This window comes from Blennius ocellaris (genome assembly GCF_963422515.1).
Source record: "Blennius ocellaris genome assembly, chromosome: 18".
Lineage (NCBI taxonomy): Eukaryota > Metazoa > Chordata > Actinopteri > Blenniiformes > Blenniidae > Blennius > Blennius ocellaris.
In genome coordinates this window covers 14,395,308-14,415,423 of record NC_137667.1, presented here as the reverse complement: position 1 = coordinate 14,415,423, position 20,116 = coordinate 14,395,308, and the positions used below count along the sequence as shown (strand labels likewise).

Below are 20,116 nucleotides of genomic sequence, written 5' to 3'. Positions count from 1 at the left end.
CTGAATGGAAAAAATATATATATTTTGCTGAAAGTTTGAAAAATGCTGTGAGCTATTCTTCATTTTAAAACTAATCTGATCAAGAGGAGATTTGGTTCCATTATTGAGTTGTTTTTTGTTGGGTTTTTTTGCAGTCTTGAACATTTCATCAGAGGCATGGCTGATGGAGTAAATGTTTTACCTTGAAACCCGTTTAATCAGATTGGCTGGTACCACCGCTGAAGCTACATGCAAAACCACTATAAAGACATCCATTCATTTATTGACTGACTCACCTTGTTTACCCTGTTGTTAAAGGCGACAGACGCCTTTACTGAGTGACACTACAAGACACACCATGAGACACAAGATGATCAGACCCACACAGATCCCCACTTCAGGCTGATCGAGATTCATCTTCACCAAACGTCTTTAGTCTGTGAAAGATGGAGTCTCCACAGAGAGATGTTCAGGTCTTGACCTAGACCATCTTTACTTTGCTATCTTTAAATTAAAAACAAAAAAAACACCTTCATGTTGAAGTCATTCACAAGCAATCGTCCCTCTTTTAAATGTAAGACGGATGCATTAAATCGGACAAGTACACAAAGTACAGTGTTGACACTGGGCACAGGTGTCCCATGCATACATTAGCATTAATGCGCATGATGCAATCCACAGGAAGTCAGTGGTTGGACGTGAACTGATACACAAAATAATAAATCCACAAGCAATGATGCATCCTGCTATTTGGCACAAATACTTTATTAGATGTAAATTAGTTCAGACTATCTAGAAATTTTCCTCAGGGGAAAAAAAAAACTGCTGTGACTGATGTGAGAGATAACATGTCTCACTATGATAAGGTCGTGACGTGCAGCGCCGACTTGTTTACGGTGACCTGCAGCCGTTAGGGAGAAATTCCTCATGAGTTAAACTGAAGTCGTAATTATACATCAGAAGACAGGAACAAGTCAGAGGAAGATGGTGTTGAATGATCAAAGCAAACTGCTGCTGGGAGTAAAGCCTGGAAACTAAACTAAAACTAACCCTCTGGGGAAAATTCTTTTTTCTCCCCCCCACAACACATTGACCTTTCTTATTTCTAGGATGCGGAGGTGCGGCCACATCATGGCGCTCCGGGGAGCTGATAGGGGTCAAGGACCTTGCTCGGGGAGCCACAGCGGTGACACATCAGCTGCGGGATCTGAACATGAGAACTCCCAATCCCAAGTCAGCTTCTGTAACCTCCAGGCCACCGCCGCCCAAAATCCAAAGATCTAAACCAAGTACTGTAAACATAGTCTCAGAAAATGTAAGGTCCATGCGTTTAAGCATGGTCCAGTTTGATTTCTAAGAACTCGGGACATTGATGTTAAATTTAGAGAACACAAATAGAAAACATGTGGACTTGCCTTCGCTTTCATTCTGTCTCTCCGTCTCTCTGTTTTGTGGTTTCAACCAACCATGAGAAATGTAGAGCATTATTGTTCCCCTAAAAGTGCATACTGTGGGCTCGAGATAATCTCCCACTAATCCAGCAAGAAAGAATCTTACTAGAATGTATAATTAACATGCAGACAGACATAAGTGTGCAGCAGAAGCAAATGTTTGGCAACTTCTGGATTTTGATCAAATGCCTTGCATTGTCTATTGACAAGTATGCATGATGTGAATGACAAATGCAGTGATGGTAAAGCAGTGTTGACTATAATGGTGTTCATAGTTGCAGATTTGAGTATCTCGTCTCATCTCTTTGCCCTGATGGTACATTGAAAACCCCGTGACCGCATTGCAGTTTTGCCAAGTCTGTATGAAATAACTGACTTCTATTTTGGGTTTTATGAATTTTCTGCTACAACAGACCATTTCCAACTTCTATTTTCTGTGGCCTTCTTTTTAAATGTCTGGTAATGATGCTGTGGAGTCCACAGCACATAAACATAGCGTCTTTGATCTGTAGTTCATTATTTCGTCATGTTTGGCTCAGCTGAGCAGCTTAGTATTGCACTCATGCAAAACATGTAATCTGGTTATGGCTACACTCTTACGTGCATGTAAACGCAAGCAGTCCCAGTTGATTGCATTGTTCCAATAAAACTTGCCAAAGAGAGTATTCCAGCTATAAGTACTTCTATTTACCGCCTTGCTGAATTTGGCAAAATGGCATAAGATGCACAAGAATCAGGGAGGATTTTAGTCTGTAAACCTTCTCCAAAGAGCCCAACAGTGACTTCAGTTATTTTACACATCCGTGTGAAGAAAGTAACATGTGACAAACCCACGTTGTCAGACTCGGCCGCCTGAAGGTCCTGACAAAACTTGGCAGTCCTGCTAAAAACATGTGCTGCTCCCAGCCAAAGCTCCTGAAAGCAAACACTGCAGTTGACTGAAAATCATTGCTAGTCTGGGGCAGCTGAAAAAAAAAAAAAAAAAAAAAAAAAGTCCTTCCGAGGCAGATCAGTAGTGCCAGACACATGTAGAAAATGACATATGAGAAGGATGCTCAACCTTTGTTTACAAAACAGTGTCAGACATAAGTGGAGGGTGTCAGGGTTATGAATGGGTTCACCAATGAGGTCACAAGTGGATTTAGGCAGCACTATGTAAATGACCCCTGCTATAGGATTTCAATGAGCACTAATCTGGCTGCATGACCCAGTCTCATCTCCCCCCCTCCCTATTTAACAAAGAGCCTCTGTCAGCGAGTTTTCTTCTGCTGAGTAAAAGAGGGGAGGGAGACGGGACAGAGGCAGAGCAGACATGCACACAATAGATGATTCTGCTGCTGCCAGGAAATGGAAATAAATAAATGAACTTTGCCTTCTCCTCTTTGTACTTAGTTTCCCTTGAATCCCTAATGAAGATGCATCTCCGACAGAGTAAATAAACAGAAAAGGTAAACGCCAAAAACAAATGCAAGGACTTAGCTGAGTACTATAATCAATACACATTATGATCTAACTGCTAAGAACAGAATAAATTAACATTTACAGCCACATCCAGTGTTGTGCTTTGTTTTAAAGTCCAGACGTGTCAATCATTGTATTAAACTTGGTTTAATGTGAAAAGGGCTCCAGAGTTGCTCACAGCTTAACCCACATTAAAACTGGCAGCTCAGGCCAAACTCATCACGTCTTCTGGTGGTGATATTTACAGTGAGGCCACTGCCAAATCACACTTAAAACTACCACCCACACACAATATTGATGCCATCTGACTGATACACTGCTTTTTCTTTGGGAAAAAAGCTTCTAAAAATATAGCTTCTAATAAAATATTGGTTCTACAGGATTACCAAATAGGTTGTGTTGTGAGTGTATCGTGATGAACAAGAACTTTTTTTTTTTGTTTATTTGTTTTTCGGTTCAGAAATGTTCACACTTGTTTAGAATTTTATTGAAAATGAAAGAGAGCAGCAGCTACAATCAATGTACTTGAAACATATCTTGGACTATTGGCTGATATCATATATGGCATATATGTGTAATATTTGAATGATTTGAATTTGTCACGAAAATTGGACTATGTATAATATCTGATACAAAAATAATGAAAATGAAATTAAGCTAAATTCATGTATAATTATAAAAGAAAAATGAAAGCCCAAAAATAAAAGTGCAAGTTTAGAAGGTATTGTTTAAGATCCCACTGTCTATTTAGTAGTGTCATTCTATGATAACAAATTAATAGATATTCCCTGGATTGCAATGTGTCAAATGTGGTGTTTGGTGGTTTTTCAATAGGAGTACAATACATTGTGACTAAACACACTGTTCAAAGCAGAAAGGAGCGACAATATAAAAAAAACAAACATAACAATATACTGGTTAAAATTCTATTATTCAATATGTACAAGTACAAGTGTTGTACTTTATTATAAAATCCCATTTGCTGTGAACCAAAGCACGGGGGAAAACATTCCTGCTTCACCCCCACTCGTCCCTTCCCTCTCTCTGGAAAAGCAGAGAATTAATAATAACTTCCTGCACGTGTGGAAATGTGGAGCTTTGCATGTTTCAGGCCCCGAGCGGCTCTCGTCACCAAGCGCGAACCACGCTTCCCGTCTTGTTGCTGCCTCTTTCCGCCTCTGCGGAGACCAGATGAATGATTCCACTCAACCTCTAACCTTCAGTAGGGGGATACGTGACACACAGTTAGGAGCACATTAACAGCTGAGGGCCCGCGGGCGTGTCACGATTGGCTGAGTCAGGATATTCCTACAGGACATGCCTGAGTCCGACCCTTCAGGATGGAATGACCGAGAGGGTCTTCATCTCTGGTAATGCATTCCTCAAAGGACTTGGTATTTAGCAGAAAAGTGTTTAAGGGCAAGAGCTTATAGAACATTCTACCACTATGCTGCCACACACACTCAATCTTTCAACACATACTGACCTACTTCTTCGGCTTTAGCTTGCACCCTTGAGGGTTAAAATGAGAAATGAAAAGCAAATTAAGCAGTTGAGGGAATTATAGCACTGGGACTGTGTCACCTGGTGTCTGTGAATAAATGACACCCTGACAGCCCTCACTGGGCTGCGAGGCTCGATCTCAGTCATTATGATTACTGCAGCCGGCATAGCGGCGATGCCTGTCGCTGGGCTTATTGTCCACAGGATCACACGCCACCAAAAACCCTCAGCGGTGCTTCTACATGTTGCCTTGGTAACCTATTACAGTTAAAAAAAAAAACCTTTCATGGTTTCGAAAAGAGGAAGGATGGCAGACTTGACATCCCATAATGAGCGAGCTGTGAATGGAGTTCAGTGGGGGGGCTTTACTCAGGGCTGTGGGGACTGTCAACATTAAATACCCAGACTTCATGCTGCCTTTCAGAAAGGAGAGAACACCCAATAGACAAGTTGTCACATGGGACAGCCAAATACAAAAAGGCTTAACAGCATCAAAATATTGAACTTTTTTACAGGGCAGGCAGAGTGGAGGTGCACTGCAGTCGCAACGTATTAAAAGAGGACACTCGGTGTCTGATAGGAGCTGAAGGGGAGATGATTCTGGGGTGGCAGATATCAGATTGTGTGCTCACGCACACGCACACACGCACCATAAAAAAAAAAGCTGTGTCACATCTCTGCTTGTGTTTTACATCCCACGGCAGTTTCCATCTCAACTCTGGGGAGCCAAAGTGCTGACTCAACTAGAAGTGTCCTTGGCGAGAGTCTGCATGGCTTTTACTCAGTCATTGGACTACAATAAGTAGAGAGGGTGAAATGCTGAACATGATCAGGAGTTTACTGTGAAAATGATACAGTATTTTAGTTTGGGCGGTTTAAAAAAAAAACATTTTCGTAGATGATTAAAAAAAAAAAAAAAATGCCCTGAGAGAAACTACCATAGAGACAATGTCACATTTGTGTTTTTGTTCGTATTGCAATTTACTCTACAATGCAATCACATAGTCCCAGAGGGAAAAATCAGCATCCTGCTAAACAGGAGTCATCAGACTCTCCCTGACAGGATCTGAGACATGCAGATATTGAGCAGACTACACAAGATGATTTCAGAGACCCCTGTGGACGAGTGGGATGTTATCTGGCACTGAGATGCATGTCTGCTTTCTCAAGCGGCAGCCGGCACAGTGATGCACATCAAGAGAGCACAAGAATGTGATGAGACAACCATTTCAAAGCAGCAAGAACACAAATGTCCTGCTTTCTCTTAGAATATTCAAAATATAAAAAAAAAAATTATTTTCTCATTGATTCAACTCAATTTAAAAAAAGTCATTATATTAAAACAAATCCTCAGGTGGGCTGGAATTATAGGAAAAATGGTTAAAAACAGCATTTCCTATTGTATGTAATTTTGAGGTTTCTATAATGAATTACTGAACACGTTGGGGGTTACCACATCGAAACCCTTTACACTCAGGGTAATGGCAGCGGAAACTGTTTGGTCATGTTGACTAATCATTTGTTGCGCGTTGTGCGATAGATTATGCAAAGCACTTGCAACCACTCAAGCTGTGGTGCTGGGATGCCATTTCCTCTCGTCTCTGTATCCATTTTTATAGATGGAGTGACTGTTCAGTTTCCTGTAATGCTGTTTACCTGAAAATGAAAATTCTTTCTGCGTGGAGCCTAATGCATTATGTTGTGTTTGATGGCACATTTTTATGTTGTTGCAGAGCTTCTGAATCCATGAAGAAGTTATTTGTTGTCTATAAGTGTGTGCACGCATGGCTCCATATAGTTTTAACAGGACTCGGATGTCATGTTGCTTCCTATATGGCCAGGCAGCTATTTATGGATACAAAGTTTTTTGCAGCTTGTTAAAGCAACAGCATGCATATAATGTCAGATTAAGGTTTAGCCAGCATATTATAATGATACTTTGGTATACTATAATTGCTTGTTTACATATAAATTGTATTGCTGGTACAACAGTTAACAAACACTACATGTTGATGTTTCCAGGGACTAAATCTAAGCTTTAATCTAGTTTTTTTGCTGTGTGCAAGTAGGAAACTACATTTAAAAAGTAATCAATATCTGAGCTGCTCATTATATTGCAATTTCAATGTGCACAATGTACACATCATTAAATTATGATTCCCTGCTCTATACATTCATCCTATGCAAATTGAATTCAAATGATCAACTACAAAAACTAAACCCGATCAAGTTGAGAGTCCACTAGCAATAAGTAGTGGATTATCTCATGAATAGGTCAGAAATGTTTTACTAAAATGGTACAGAAATATTCAAATAAGGGATTGAAAACAAGTTCCAACTTTCAGCTGCATGTCACACCTCACAGGCCACTACTTGTAAAATACATCGAGTACCATTAAATTAGACATTCTGGAAAATTCTCTAAACGTGTTTAAAAAGCCTTGCCTCTGCGACTGAAATAAACAGTCACGTCTGAGTCTCAGCCACTGAGGACATAATGGCATTTCATAACAAAAGCCCTCTCAAGCTTTTTTCCCCACAAGCGAAGAGGGATGATCATCAATATCCTCATTAGGATTACAGGGGAAGCCTTATCCTAATCAACAATAAGAACACTTGAGCCTGCTGCACTCCGTTGTGATTTTGCTGGGTAATGATCATAGAAGCAGTGAGCAGCTTTCACATCTAGATAAACATATTTAAGACATGATCTCAAGATCTACTTTAAAGGAAGGCCTTCATTTGTTTTGTCCAACATGGCATTACAAGAGAAACGCATATTGTATGTAGAGGTGTATTGAAATCAAAACCTCAAAGAAAACACTGTAACAGCATATCATCAGACGGTAATGCTTTTCCCTGTATGTTTTCAATACCAAAGCTCTAACTGTAAACTCAACCCAAGCACATTGTACAATATGAGTGACTGCTTTACATAACAATTGGTATAAACTGAAGCTGTGGGATTCCTGCATGACAATGAGGACCATCGTCACATAATCGTACAACATTCACTGCTACACCCTACTCTACTTCCCAAAACAAGCCTAAGCATGGCTGTGGTGAAGACCTTTTGTCATCTTAGAGGAAGTATTAGCTCCATAATCTAGTCTTTTGACCCAAATGTACTTGTTCCACTCAGGGATATAAAGGATGACAGTAACTAGATGGCAGTTGAGGGCATATACCGTAGTTCCAGGAATAATCTGGGTGAAGTGGGGTCACTGTTTGATTTGGGGGTGGGTGGGTGGGTTGCACTTAACGTTTTAGCTGTTCCATAAATGGAGCGGACAGGGATCAGGGCTGCAGGGGCCGCTGGGAGAAAAAGCTCAGTCTTGCAGTCTATTGTTCTGAACTGACAGTGGATTCTCACCAGCGGGGGGAAAGACTATTTCTTCACGGACGAGGCAAAGTGACCATAACAAAAGAACAGATCACAATACAGTTTGAGGGAGAGCCAATCGATTGCAAGCATTCCCATGGCGCGATTCTACTCCAAAGCATGTACATTTATTTCGTGGTCACTGTTGATGCGACATGAAAATCTAGGCGCAAGAAGGATAAAATCCCCCAAATTGCAAATATTCTTCAATCCATCCATCGTTAATGTAATCACATCTGAGTCTCAATCCAGTTTTTAATCAGGTGATGCGTCCTAAAGAAAAATTACTTAAGGCATTCAATTTTCATGCTACAGATTGCTCTCTCCGTAGAGAAGCGCTTCACTCAGTCACTTTAAACTGGAACCTCAGCAATCGCTCCTGCACGGTTTATGAACTGAATCATGATCTAATCATTTCTATATTAATTATTCAACTATTATATGCTTTGAAGCGTACAAGATGAGGGTAATTGCTTCGTGCTCAAAGCTGCAACCACATCCTTGTACTTGCAGATAAAAACAGGTTATTATAAATATATCATGGTTATGAACTTGATAGCAGCGGTACACACTGGAAATGGGCTCAAATGAGAGAAAATTGATGCGTGTTAATATGCACACCACACACTTTCCTCTGTCAATCAAGCTGCATGTAGACCAGCATTTCATTTGTAGGTTTTTCTGTCTGAAATTGCCTTGTTGTCTGCCTGCTGGACTTTATCTCTTCCCCTCTGTTGATTTGACAGGTCTGCCAGTCTGTCAATTTGTATTGCCTTCCGTCTTCCCTGTAAGTGTGCGAGAATAAGGTGAAAGTTGGTGAGGATGCTTGGTAGAGCAGAGAAAACTTGTGATGCACGACCTCGCCGCACGTCCTCGGATGGAGGGCTGTCAGCCGGGCTCATTCATCGTTCACTGGGGCATCGACACTGTGCTATTCCACGGATTGAGGTGATTCACCAGATTAACTTCCAGCTGCAACCGTCTCCACTGTCTGTATTACCAGTCTGCTTTGCAGGGGTCAACGTCCTCAGAAACAGCAACAAATAATCAAACAAGCAAAGACTGAGCCACAGTACAGACTTTTGAGCTTAGCTGTCCTCATTAGTCCAGAATTTCCTGTGACAGACACCAGAAAAATTCAAATATTAAACACAAGCTACTGTAGATGTAATGTTACTTCAAAAGACTTCCATGTCGAAACAAATATGGACTTAGCCTAATCCTATTTAAACAAAGCTGAGTATCAGAAATCTGTCACTTGACTAGTTACATAAACTCCTGCATCGGAGTAGAAGTCACACCAGGCCAACTACAGTAAGGAAGTTTTCCCACAGAGATCTCTTGACGAACGACCCCCAATTATTGAACCTGGTTTCCTGGTGACATTGTTAATGTGTTAAACTCAAGGTAAGATTTGAGTTCATTTGCCAATATCAGAACTCTAAATTGTATGAAATCACTATCTGGGATAATGGCACTATCCCCTGAAGGCCAACCCCAGGAGGACAAAAGTGCAATGGGCAGATACACAATGCATTTTGAAGTCTGTCTGAGTGCATTTCCTTTAGAAGGGATTGTCAAGGGTCATCAGAGTAAACTGTGGTTGTTTTGGCGAAGCACTGTGTAAAGGATCCGCTGACATGAAAATTGTGGTTTTATGGTTGACTTACAATTTTACCAAGGGGACAGAAGTCAGACGTTAACAGAGGACGACCTTAGATGGCCACGTGAGCATCCTGAAATACAATCATATCATCAAAGAGCTCTAGATGCATGCAGCGGGAAGCACACTGAAGCCTTTGTTCTCATGAAGCACAAACTTGGCAGCGGGGTCAACACGTTCAATAACAACAACAGTTTTTGTCGGGTACGTGTCGTATCCCATTCAAGTATGCCTCCAATGAAATGGATGCCCAACTGAATGGAAATCCATTTTGCACATATTCTCATTTACACAGTATAAATAAGTATCTCTTGAGTGCACTCATTCTGCATATTTGGGGTAAGATTCGAATGTCTGATTTGAATGATGTGTTGTTTGACTTGAACAAACAAAAACTTCACCACAGCTCTATCTGCAGAAGCCACAGAAATGTAGCTTCTAGTGAACCTTTAATGATGCCAGACAGTAGATTTAAAGCCTCAAGAGGGGTTTTGGGACCGGCTTCACAGTTACAGTACAAATTCTTCATCCCTGCATGAAGCAGAGTGGCAAGTGATTACCATTTAATGAATAGAACTATTAAGTGTAATGTGCACAGAGGTCAAAAGCAGCAATTAGTGTGATGAACTCTCGCCTTCCATACTGAACATGTCGAGAATGATCCAGTAATGATGACTTTGACTGGCTGGCAGCATCCCAATTGCACAGAGCTGCTCGAGTCAGGCCAACCCTCTTTTCAAAGGAAACTAAAACAATGAAACATTTAAACATTGTCCTTTACATTCTCCCACATGTTCCTAATTGAATTTCACACTTAGTCATGTTATTAGTTAAACCTTGATACCAATTTGTGCTTCCACCACAAGCACAAAAAGACCATGTGCGATTTGTCTTGTGGTGAAAATTACACTTTTCTGGGAGGGTACTTTGCATAATCTGCCATCACATACTTCCCTCCATTACATTTAGCAGCAAGGAACAAGCTCAGAGAGAACTGACGAGCAGAGACGGAGAAACAGAACACACACAATGATCAGATTCATTAGTTTGGGAACCTGTAAATGCTTTCAATAATTGAAGATGTCATACCACACAAGACGAATGCATACTTGTGGCATGCTTTCTGTGCTTTTAAAAAAGCACCTGTGCAGTACAAGGTAAAGGTGCAAGAGTGTTTGTGTGAGCGTGTTTAAGGAATGTAGAAAACTACAAGGTAATTAGGGTTCAGATTCAGGTATGCAGAGCTGCAGGGAACACTGAGCCAAACAGACAGACAGACAGACACTCGGTAGGTTTTGTATGGCTTAATCACCTGCCAGGCACAACCACTACAAAAGCACTCAGGTAAGGACATATCGACATTGGTGTGGTCTCCATGATCAAAGCTTTCAGCATTGCCCTGCCCTCATGCTTTCGAAATGGACCAATTAGGAGTGAGGAGAGGTGGAGGGGTTTTAGCATTGGTTGTATTGCGCTCCATGCACCCAGCTGGCAGCGGCTTCAGACAAGGTAATTATACAGACTCTCCTGTCTCTCTCTAACACTCATACTCTCAGTTATCATGCCTCACTCATCTCTCTACACCCCGACATTACATCCCTTAAACGCAGGCCAAGATTATATGGGCCGACATGAGCCAAACTGTAGCTACATGTGGGACAATTAAGGTCTGTTGCAAGCAGGTAGAGGAACATCGACCCTCCCAAAGCTGTTTGACGCCTGAAGATAAACAACTCTGAACGTCATCAAGACTGGCAAACGAGCATACACCTCCACACTGTTCATTATGATTTCTGGAGCCTACGTTTTGCAGAAAACACCATTATTGGTCACTCTAAACAGCATCTTTACAGGAAAGAGGATTAGTCAGTTCATTCGGGGACATCGTTCATACGCAAGCTTAACAAAACGATGAGTACTTTATTTCATTTCTTTAGACATTTTTCAAAAAGCAGAAATCTGCTCATGAAAAAAAAAACAGATATAACTTTTTTTAAATATTTTCACAAACTAATTGATCATTTGGTTCAACACTGTGGTGTAGCATACCACTGACCTCTCGCAGTGAAACAACAGCAGTTCACCTGGACTTCATGTGTGGCATTTCCTCGTTTACACTCCAACTTTCTCGAGAACTCCAAAGACATGCATTCTAACTCAATTTGTGGTTCTGGGATTTTGTCTCGGTCTGAGTGGATGTGAGAGGGCTATTTGTCAGTCTTTTGGTGTTCATCCTGTGATAAACTTAAGTGAATTTGGCTGTAAAAAAAAATGCTTATAAAATTGTATGGATGAATTGACTTACTTGAAAAGTTGATACAAAAATTCCCACCTGCAGTTTCAATAGCAGAAAAGAAAAAAATAGCTGGAACAACTGAGTCAGCATTTTAAAAGGTCATCTCAATGGAATGACTTAAGATGTGAGTATTTCTTTCATCAATATGTCGGAGAACAAGAGTTATCAAATATTTAAATGGAAGATTAATCATCAGCTGCTAAACTGAGTTGACCCTTTCGCCGGGATTATAATTTGCACAAATAACTGTAAGAGAGAGAGCCGCTTAGCCTGAAGCTTGAGCAATATTTAAATCTATGGAGCTCTGCTATGGATGACAGAATTACAGCTTTATTTGATTATTTCAACCTCTATATCCGGTATTAAGTTCTGCTCAACATTTCCAGGGTGAGATTAAAGAAAAAGGCACGTGGCTTAAAGTTTAGCTATCAAACCGTTTGTCTTCATGATAACTTGAACAAAGCTACTTTAGCATTTGACCTTGTGGCTTATAAGTGTGCTTTCTAGGACTATAGGTCACACACCCACATGACCACCCAAGGCAAAATGACAATCCCAACCCCCCACATGGGTGATATCTTCATACAGCATCTATTCAGTATCTGGCTATGGTGGTGTATTTCCAACAAATATTGTTGCTTTTATGTGAGAGAGAAACCTTAATGATCCCCTCTAGAGTAATCACCGTGAATGTATTAATCAGCGTGTGCAAGACAGAGACGTCGAGGCAGAGAAAACACGTGTGGATGTGTTGACTTGCAAGTGTGTTTGCAATCTGGAGTCAGACACAGACAGATGCTCAGGCTTGCTCTCTTGTCATCTCTGTTGCCTCACCATTCTGCTGGGGCACTTGATGACTTCATTATTAGCAGTGGAGGTTTGTTTTTGGGGACAAAAACGGCAAAAAAACGGTAAAAGCCACAGCATATTTCTTTGGAGGACAATAACTTTATGTTTATGCATTTTGGCACTGCCAGCACTCAGAGAATTAGTGAAGAAATGTGTAAACCACAAACATGTTTTGAGCAGGGACTGAATGTTTAGCTTCTCTGTTTGCTGTTGCTGACAAGCCTTCTGTGGACTGAACCATGAAATGTACTGGCGTGTTAAAAAGATTTGACACAAAAATACAGAGGATTTTATTTTTCACATGTCAAATAACTTTGCATGAAAATAAAGCCCATTTCTGACATTGAGCTTATATAATCCAGACTGATGGGGGTTTGGTGAAGCCAACTAAAAGATGCAATTGTGGCAGTACCGCTTGACATTTGATCCAGCAGCACAAAACGTGAATTAGGAAGAACGAATCGGCAAAACAACGGAATAAAAGAGTAGCTGGAACGAGTAAAAAGAGGAAAGCTGTGTTAGTACTGATGCTGCAGTTTTCACTGGTGCCGATTCTATATGTGTCATGTAGACAGGCTGTCTGGAAGCTGCTAAAACCTTGGACCAGAATAGCTCTGATAATGTATCTGTCATGAGTGTGTCATCAGGACCAGTCCCCCCCACAGTGTTGAAAATGAAATAACTGCCTGCTCTGCTTTATTTAAAGCAGTTACCATGACTGCACAACTTTAGGTGATACATGCATACATACATACATGCATACTGTAAGGCACACGTTACTTACTGTAAATTCATCTCAGAAGACAGAAAGAAATGGCGTTTGCTTTGAGAGCATGAGGACAATTATTCAGTTTGAACTGAGCATATAAATGTTAACATAATCTTGGCTGATGACTTGTGCAGAGAGAATATTCAGTGCAGTTCTGATAAATTGTAAATCTGAGCTCTGCGAGATGTAATCTTTCCAAACAGGTTCAAACGGCTGGGGGGAATAAAATGAGCTTCGAAACTAGTTGGTGATGTGAGAAACAGCACAGCAGCAACAAGCCCCGTTAGTTTCTTCCTGCTTAAATGAGAAAGACAGTTGCATGTATAATATAAATGTTGCTTTTGCAAATTCATACGTGTTCCCAGGAGATTGGTGGTCCAGTGTTTCTGATGGAGGGACAGACAGTGAGTCTCTTTACTCAAAGTCCAAAAAGTAGAATGAAAACAGCCTGTGAATGGATATATTTTTTCTGCGATAAGGATTAGGAAAATAACTGAAGAAACTGCTATTGCAGGTGTTATTTTTGGACTTATGTCATCAGCAATTAATTAAATTGTCGTATACAGTCCTGTATGTAAATGGAAAAGGGAGGAAATGTGTTTCATACATTTGAAACGCACATCAAAACATCCAGCACATAGTGTCATTTTCATTGCTTGAGTTGAGTCAGCAATTACACTTTGCGTCCTGGTCAAGCAGGGTACTTGCAATACTACTTGCAATTTAGGCTGTTCTGTGACGGTCCAAATATACCAAAATATGGGTTGTTTATAAGAAGAAACAAGAGCCACTGTGTGAGCCAAGATGTGACATGTCCGTCTGATGGGAACATGATCTCCCTTCCCTCCAGTTCTCCATATAACCCAGCTTTTCTATAATGTAAACAGCAGCTCACTTTGCTAATTGACTTTCTCTGTCCTCTCAGGACAATAGAGCCGGTCCTTGACTTCTTTATGACTTCCCCTTTATGAGTCCTTGGGTTGATTATGCCTTTAAGGGGGCTTTAATAAAAAAACTAAGCAAGCAGTGCTTTCAGCAGTGCTCATGGAAAACTCCGGGGCTGTCGTGAAAGGCTTTTTCTCTCTCAGTGGCAAAATGCCAGCACTATCACCGCGACCACTGAGGATGAAGACATTCACCAAAAAAGGCGAAATGTAAAGCTCATGAGTATTCTCTCAAAAGTTTCACTCATCAATGCAAATCTAAAAGCTTTTTATCGGAAATAAATGGCTCATAATCACTTTGAATAATGACTTTCAGGGTATATATGCATCTTTAAATGCACATGCAGTATGCATATACAAGAAAATCAGTCGGAGGATGTTAATCCAATTCAGTTTCTGCTCACCAGACTTGGCAGCTGGACTATGAATGTGTATGTTTAGGGAGTGCCGCAGAGGAAAGATCTTTGATTAATTTAATTTGCAAGAATTATTTTTCTCACCAAGTCTTGGAAACAGTCCAGTGAAACCCGAGGGCCTTCAATAACCACAGAGGGCTATAAGAGGTCATCTTAAACAAAACACTAATTTCCTGGCTGGGCAAAGCGTGTTGGGATATTAATCAAGATAAGAGGACTGAAGCAGGAAGCGAGGTGAACGTTCAGCATGTAAGGTGCTGAACTGCTTTTTTGCTCAAAGAAAAAGAAAAGTCAGTTAAAACGTTTCTTTCTTCTCCTTGCGACCAGACACAACACTCCGGAGAGTCCGCTGCATTTCTGACATTCTTCCGGCCAGTTGAGCTGCCGCCCTTTCACGACTGTCACTAGTAAGATTTGATCAGATGTTTTTGTGGGGTCACGGAAAGGCCTCGACAACCAAACTTTCCCCACAAATTGTCAGTCAGTCCAAACACTGAATCTTCTCCAGCCATGGAAAACAATGTGCCCATCTATTTACAACCCTCCCTCTCTCTCTGCTTGATAATCAGATTTTTTAATCGCCCACCCATCAGCACAATGCTGGACACTTGCCTCCGCTGCCTCTTTCAATAGACGGAAATTGGGAATGCAAAACAGAGCAGTAGTGAAAGGACATGTGGCTCCATAAGCTTCCATACAAACAATGGAGAATCTCCTGCTGTTTAGCCTCTACTTCCTCCTGACACACAGCACTAAAAGCCAGGCGCTATTATGACTGACTGTGTCTGTTTCCAGCACCGGCGTCTGGATGAAACCAGGAGGGGAAAACATCTCATTCACAGAAATTGATGTAAAACAGAAAATACATTATATTTCTCTCAAAATGGGCAAAGCATCAGAAAATGGCCAAAATGAACTTTAATAATTACAGATAAAGTATAATTCTTTGTCAAACCTTTCAGCGTGAAAACTTAAAATGTGTTCCGGAGTCGGGAAGGCCGGAACAAACACAGACTTTAATATAAAAATCATTCAACCTACATGAACTATATAACCTACAGAGGAAAAACACGCAGAGACAAGAACAGCCGATGGCAGTAGTCTCAATTATCAAAAACTTTGTGAACGCAGTGAAAGGCACAACCACTCTTTAAAGATTCCCTCCAGGCAAGAACAAAGATAATTTATAATGTTCTGAATTTGTGTCTGACATGGTTTTTCTTCAAAAATGTTTTACACTTAATGGGGTTGCAATTCTATTAAAAAAAATATTATACTGGTGCTTCATTCTACAGTGAAGAATTAAAATGGCAACTATGGAAAATAACTATACTTTTCTCACATTGCATGTGTAAACTGACTTTCAAACTAAACATCACAAAAATGGCTCACAGGTGCACAATTTACACCCAGATTTTATGACAGCGACTAAAAACTTTCCCCTTTCAGCAGAGAAATTCAAAGGCAGCCCTGCAGTTAGAAGGCACAAACTGCAGAGTGACACTTCCGTCATCCATGATATGGACCAAAGGCACAGTTTTGAGAGGAAAGGGGCTTTGAAGATCTAAAGAACTGTTTTTCAATGCTCCCACGTAATCACTGGTCAAAATGGAATCATAGTTCGTTTAAGGGATTACAAATGTGGCCTCGCAAGGAAGACACTGGACAAAATGATCTATTCCCCATCTTCATGTATGGCATAGTGCTTCACTCTGGAAACAAAGCAATTGTGATTAAAGAAAATGAATAAATAAATAAATATTATTAACTCTGTGACTGCAGTGTATTTAACAGGAATGTTAGCAATAGAATCATTGTGGTTTATAGTGTTCCCCATTGAGAGAACCATAAATGTTCAACCCAGGGCAAAGTGTTTGTTTACATCACAAGAAATGATATTCCATCTCAGACGAGAGGTCCCTGCGGCCTCGATAGAAATCACGAGTATTTATCACAAGCGAGAGAGTCCTTTCAGTGAATTGTCTGGTAATGGGTTGTCTCAGAAGACCTTCAGCACATACTGAAGAGGATTTTGTGAATCTTAGTGCTCAGATTGTCAATGGATTTGCTTAATGACAAATAATAAAGATGCAGCCACATAAAGCAGCTCAGAGAGAAAGGATAGGGCCTGTAGCTCGGGCACATTCCTGCGTACCAGGAACACAGCCAACAGCCGAAATGTGGATGGGTATCTTAGTTGTGCTATACAATGACCATCTCTGGAGGCTGACATTGTATGTCCAATAATTGCCCCGGGTCTGCCTCTCTGCTACAAGTCTCCTTTGGGGGTGACATCTTGTCTCAAGGGCAGCGAGAAGGTAGATATCTCCAGACCAATCAGAGGCCAGTTCGTCAAACTCCATCGGCTGGTTACAGCTCCATCTCCCACACTCCTCTCACTCCTCCTGGGGAGAAAAGCACTGGGCCAATTCAAAAACTACAGGGTTGTGCACACACAAAGACGGTGAAAGACAGAAATACCTTGACCTGCTCAGGCCTCTTAAAAGCCCAAATGCGTTTTTGTCTTTTTTTTTTTGCTTCCCAAACGCACACAGCCTTCGAAAGGGAAAGCCAGTTTAACCCTCAGGAAACAACACTTTGTTTCAGACACGGCCTGATAGTTAATCCCCCCCACAAATCCCAAATCTCTGCGGGATTCCCAGTCAGCCAAAGTGGCAACATTTACAGATAAAAAGAGCTTACAAAACATGCAGAAACTGCAGCCGCTTTCAAATTTAAAGAGCTAATTTGGACACAATCGTCTGCTAAATATGATATCTAATATACATCAAAACAAATCATAATGTGGATACATAGCTGTGGACTTGATCAATAGGTTCATAATCAGTTGAATAAAGTGTGGAAGCTCTTAAAGGCTCCATAAACTAATAAATCAATGGAAGTCCAAGCAGCTGCTTTTATGTTTTGTCTTTTCTGCTGACAGGCTGGGAAACTCTGTTACGACGTGAGGGTTGCAACGAAAAGTTGTACACGCAGTGCTGCTTTGAATTATAGTTGTTGCAGTACCAAAGAACATGTTACAGCCCCAAATAAATTACAGATGGAATGACTTCTACCTTCCCAGTGGCCTGCAGACACTCCAATGAAAAGCCTCCCAGTATGTAAACAGCAGTAATTGCGCAGAGCCCTCTCAGCTGGTGAGGCATATGATTCAAACACTTCGGAGAAAAGGTCACTGTCAGTCCTGTGAAAACAGCGCTTCAGTTCCTGGCTTCTTGCAGGACTGACGCAGTCTACCCAGATGGACACTCTTCATTTACTGCTCCTGAAATCAACACCCTGTGTCCATTTGTCAAAGACCTGTGGTTTATTGGCCTGGTTGGTCCACCCACTAAATGTATACACACTGAAATCAGTGGACAGGTGAGGTCAGAGTAGATTAATAATCGAGAGTAAATCTTTTGCTCCACCAGGGAATCACAGAGAGTGAAAGCTGCTCAGAGCTCCTCCTCACTGCTTATTGATCTGCAGCAACTTCACCCCAATCATTCACCTTGACAGGGACCACTCACACCTCTGCAAAGTGCAGTGGTCCTGAAAATACTCAGTATCACACTGGCATTTATCTGTGGCTCGGCTTCTCCTTTGATGTTCAACTCACCACTGATATATATGCCTTTTACAGGAAATGTGCCCTGACTGACAGCCTGCTTTCATCCAAATGATAGGCATTGCCGAGCAGGTGACAGCCTCTTTTGTCCCACAATGCAAAAACAACCATCTTTGCAAATCAACCTGTTTAGAGTTTCTCCGGACTATGTGCAGATGTGGCACAGTAAGAATACATTTACGTTATGAAAGCTGCATGGAATGAATGTGCGAGTGTGTATAGAGCCTGTATTTTGTGCTTTCATTCACTGGTTATCATGTATGACTTTTGGATGTTGTTATGTTCAGTGCCACGATCAGGGTTACCTTATTAGAGTAGGGTGGCTTGGCCAGGTTGATGCCATCTCTGATGAGCTTATCCCTGATCATGATCTTCAGCTTCAACTTGGGAAAAATCACCAGCTCCCTCCTGTTGCCCAGAGTCAGGTTCCTCTGCGCGCCCATGTACCCCCCGTTGCGCCCGACCCGGTCACTGTTTGGCTCCGTCCAGGACTTGGATCCTCGCAGTTTAGACTCGTACTCCAACATGTGACCAGTGTAGATCTCGGCCGCCGGTGACATGGGTTCAAGGGTGAAGTACAGTCCGCTGGCCGTCTCTTTGGCTTCCTCCTTCAGCCTGCGCACCGCATCGTGGATCCTTTGCCGGTGGTGAGGGACGTACACGCCGATGGCATCGAGGTCGGGGTCTCCGATTTGCTTGCAGACCTCCAGGTCGTCGTATCCGTTATCCACGAAAGATTCGACATACTGGGAAAGCTGGAGGGTCTTCAGCCACTCGTAGACGATGACAGGTCCGTTGGTTGTCATTGTGGCTGTTGCCAAGTCGGCTGCGACTCGAGAATTTAAAGACGCCAAAGTAAATGTTACTTCGCCGTCCAGCGTTTCAAACGCATTATAAGATTGTCAGATATATGCGGGGTTGCCTAAATATGCGTTGCACACAAATAAACCGAGTCAAACAATGTGTGGATAATCCATAGCGAATGTTTGGTTATCATCTGTGTGTGTTTCAATGAAATACTGTAACACCTGTCAATAATGAGAAATTATACCAAAAAACAAACAAAAAAAACCCTTGAGTTTCACCAGAGACAGCTTTAAAATCCCACGCGTTATCGGAACATTGATCTCTCCTGCTACATTGACGCACCATGTGCGGCCAGTCCAGATAACCAGTCGTGTTTAAAAACAAACGTCTCAAAGTATTATTGTGAGAGCCGCTTGGCGAGATTTCGCACGTTACGCACGGCAGCCTCTATCAGTTTCTGCTCCTTCCATCAAGTACTCCTCACCACAGACGGTAACGCGAGGAAGACATACATCATCTCCCCCCACCAAAAAAAGCCAAACCTCCATCAAAATGACCAGAAAGTCTGCAGCTTGACTGTGCCCGCAGGTTGCCGCGCCTGAGCGCTCGGTCTTTTACGCGCAGTTCAGTCCTTGCAGCCGGCACATCACTACAGTGGAAACGCTGCCAGAAGCCAACATGCTCGCTGCTGCTCCTTTACCGTCCACGCCCCCCACACCCCCCCCCCCAAAAAAATCTGACACTGTCCATTTAAAAATAGTGATACGACTCCTTTCTCTCTCCCAACTTGTCGCGCAGACTCCGGGCTTTCGGCGGCTCTCCAGGCTTGTCACCGACTCGTCCAAAGTTGATCCTTAACGAGAAGCCTTGCGTAAAAAACCTGCCGCACTGTCCCAATGGATCATCTTGTTGCTGGATTGTGTGACATTCTCTCTCTCTCTCCCGCTCTCCCGCTCTCCTCTCTC

General features: G+C 41.8%; 1 protein-coding gene across 2 annotated transcripts in view; it reads right to left on the bottom strand.

Moving 5' to 3' along the window:
* sash1a (SAM and SH3 domain containing 1a) overlaps positions 1 to 19,150 on the bottom strand; it is a gene marked incomplete at its 5' end in the record, with an annotated part of 145,736 nt that extends 126,586 nt beyond the window's left edge. For both annotated transcript variants that reach the window (XM_080514282.1, XM_080514283.1), the window contains one exon: positions 18,650 to 19,150. In XM_080514282.1, the coding sequence (XP_080370408.1) occupies positions 18,650 to 19,150 (501 nt within the window). The remainder of the gene's footprint in view (positions 1 to 18,649) is intronic.
* Between the last annotated feature and the right edge of the window lie 966 nt (positions 19,151 to 20,116).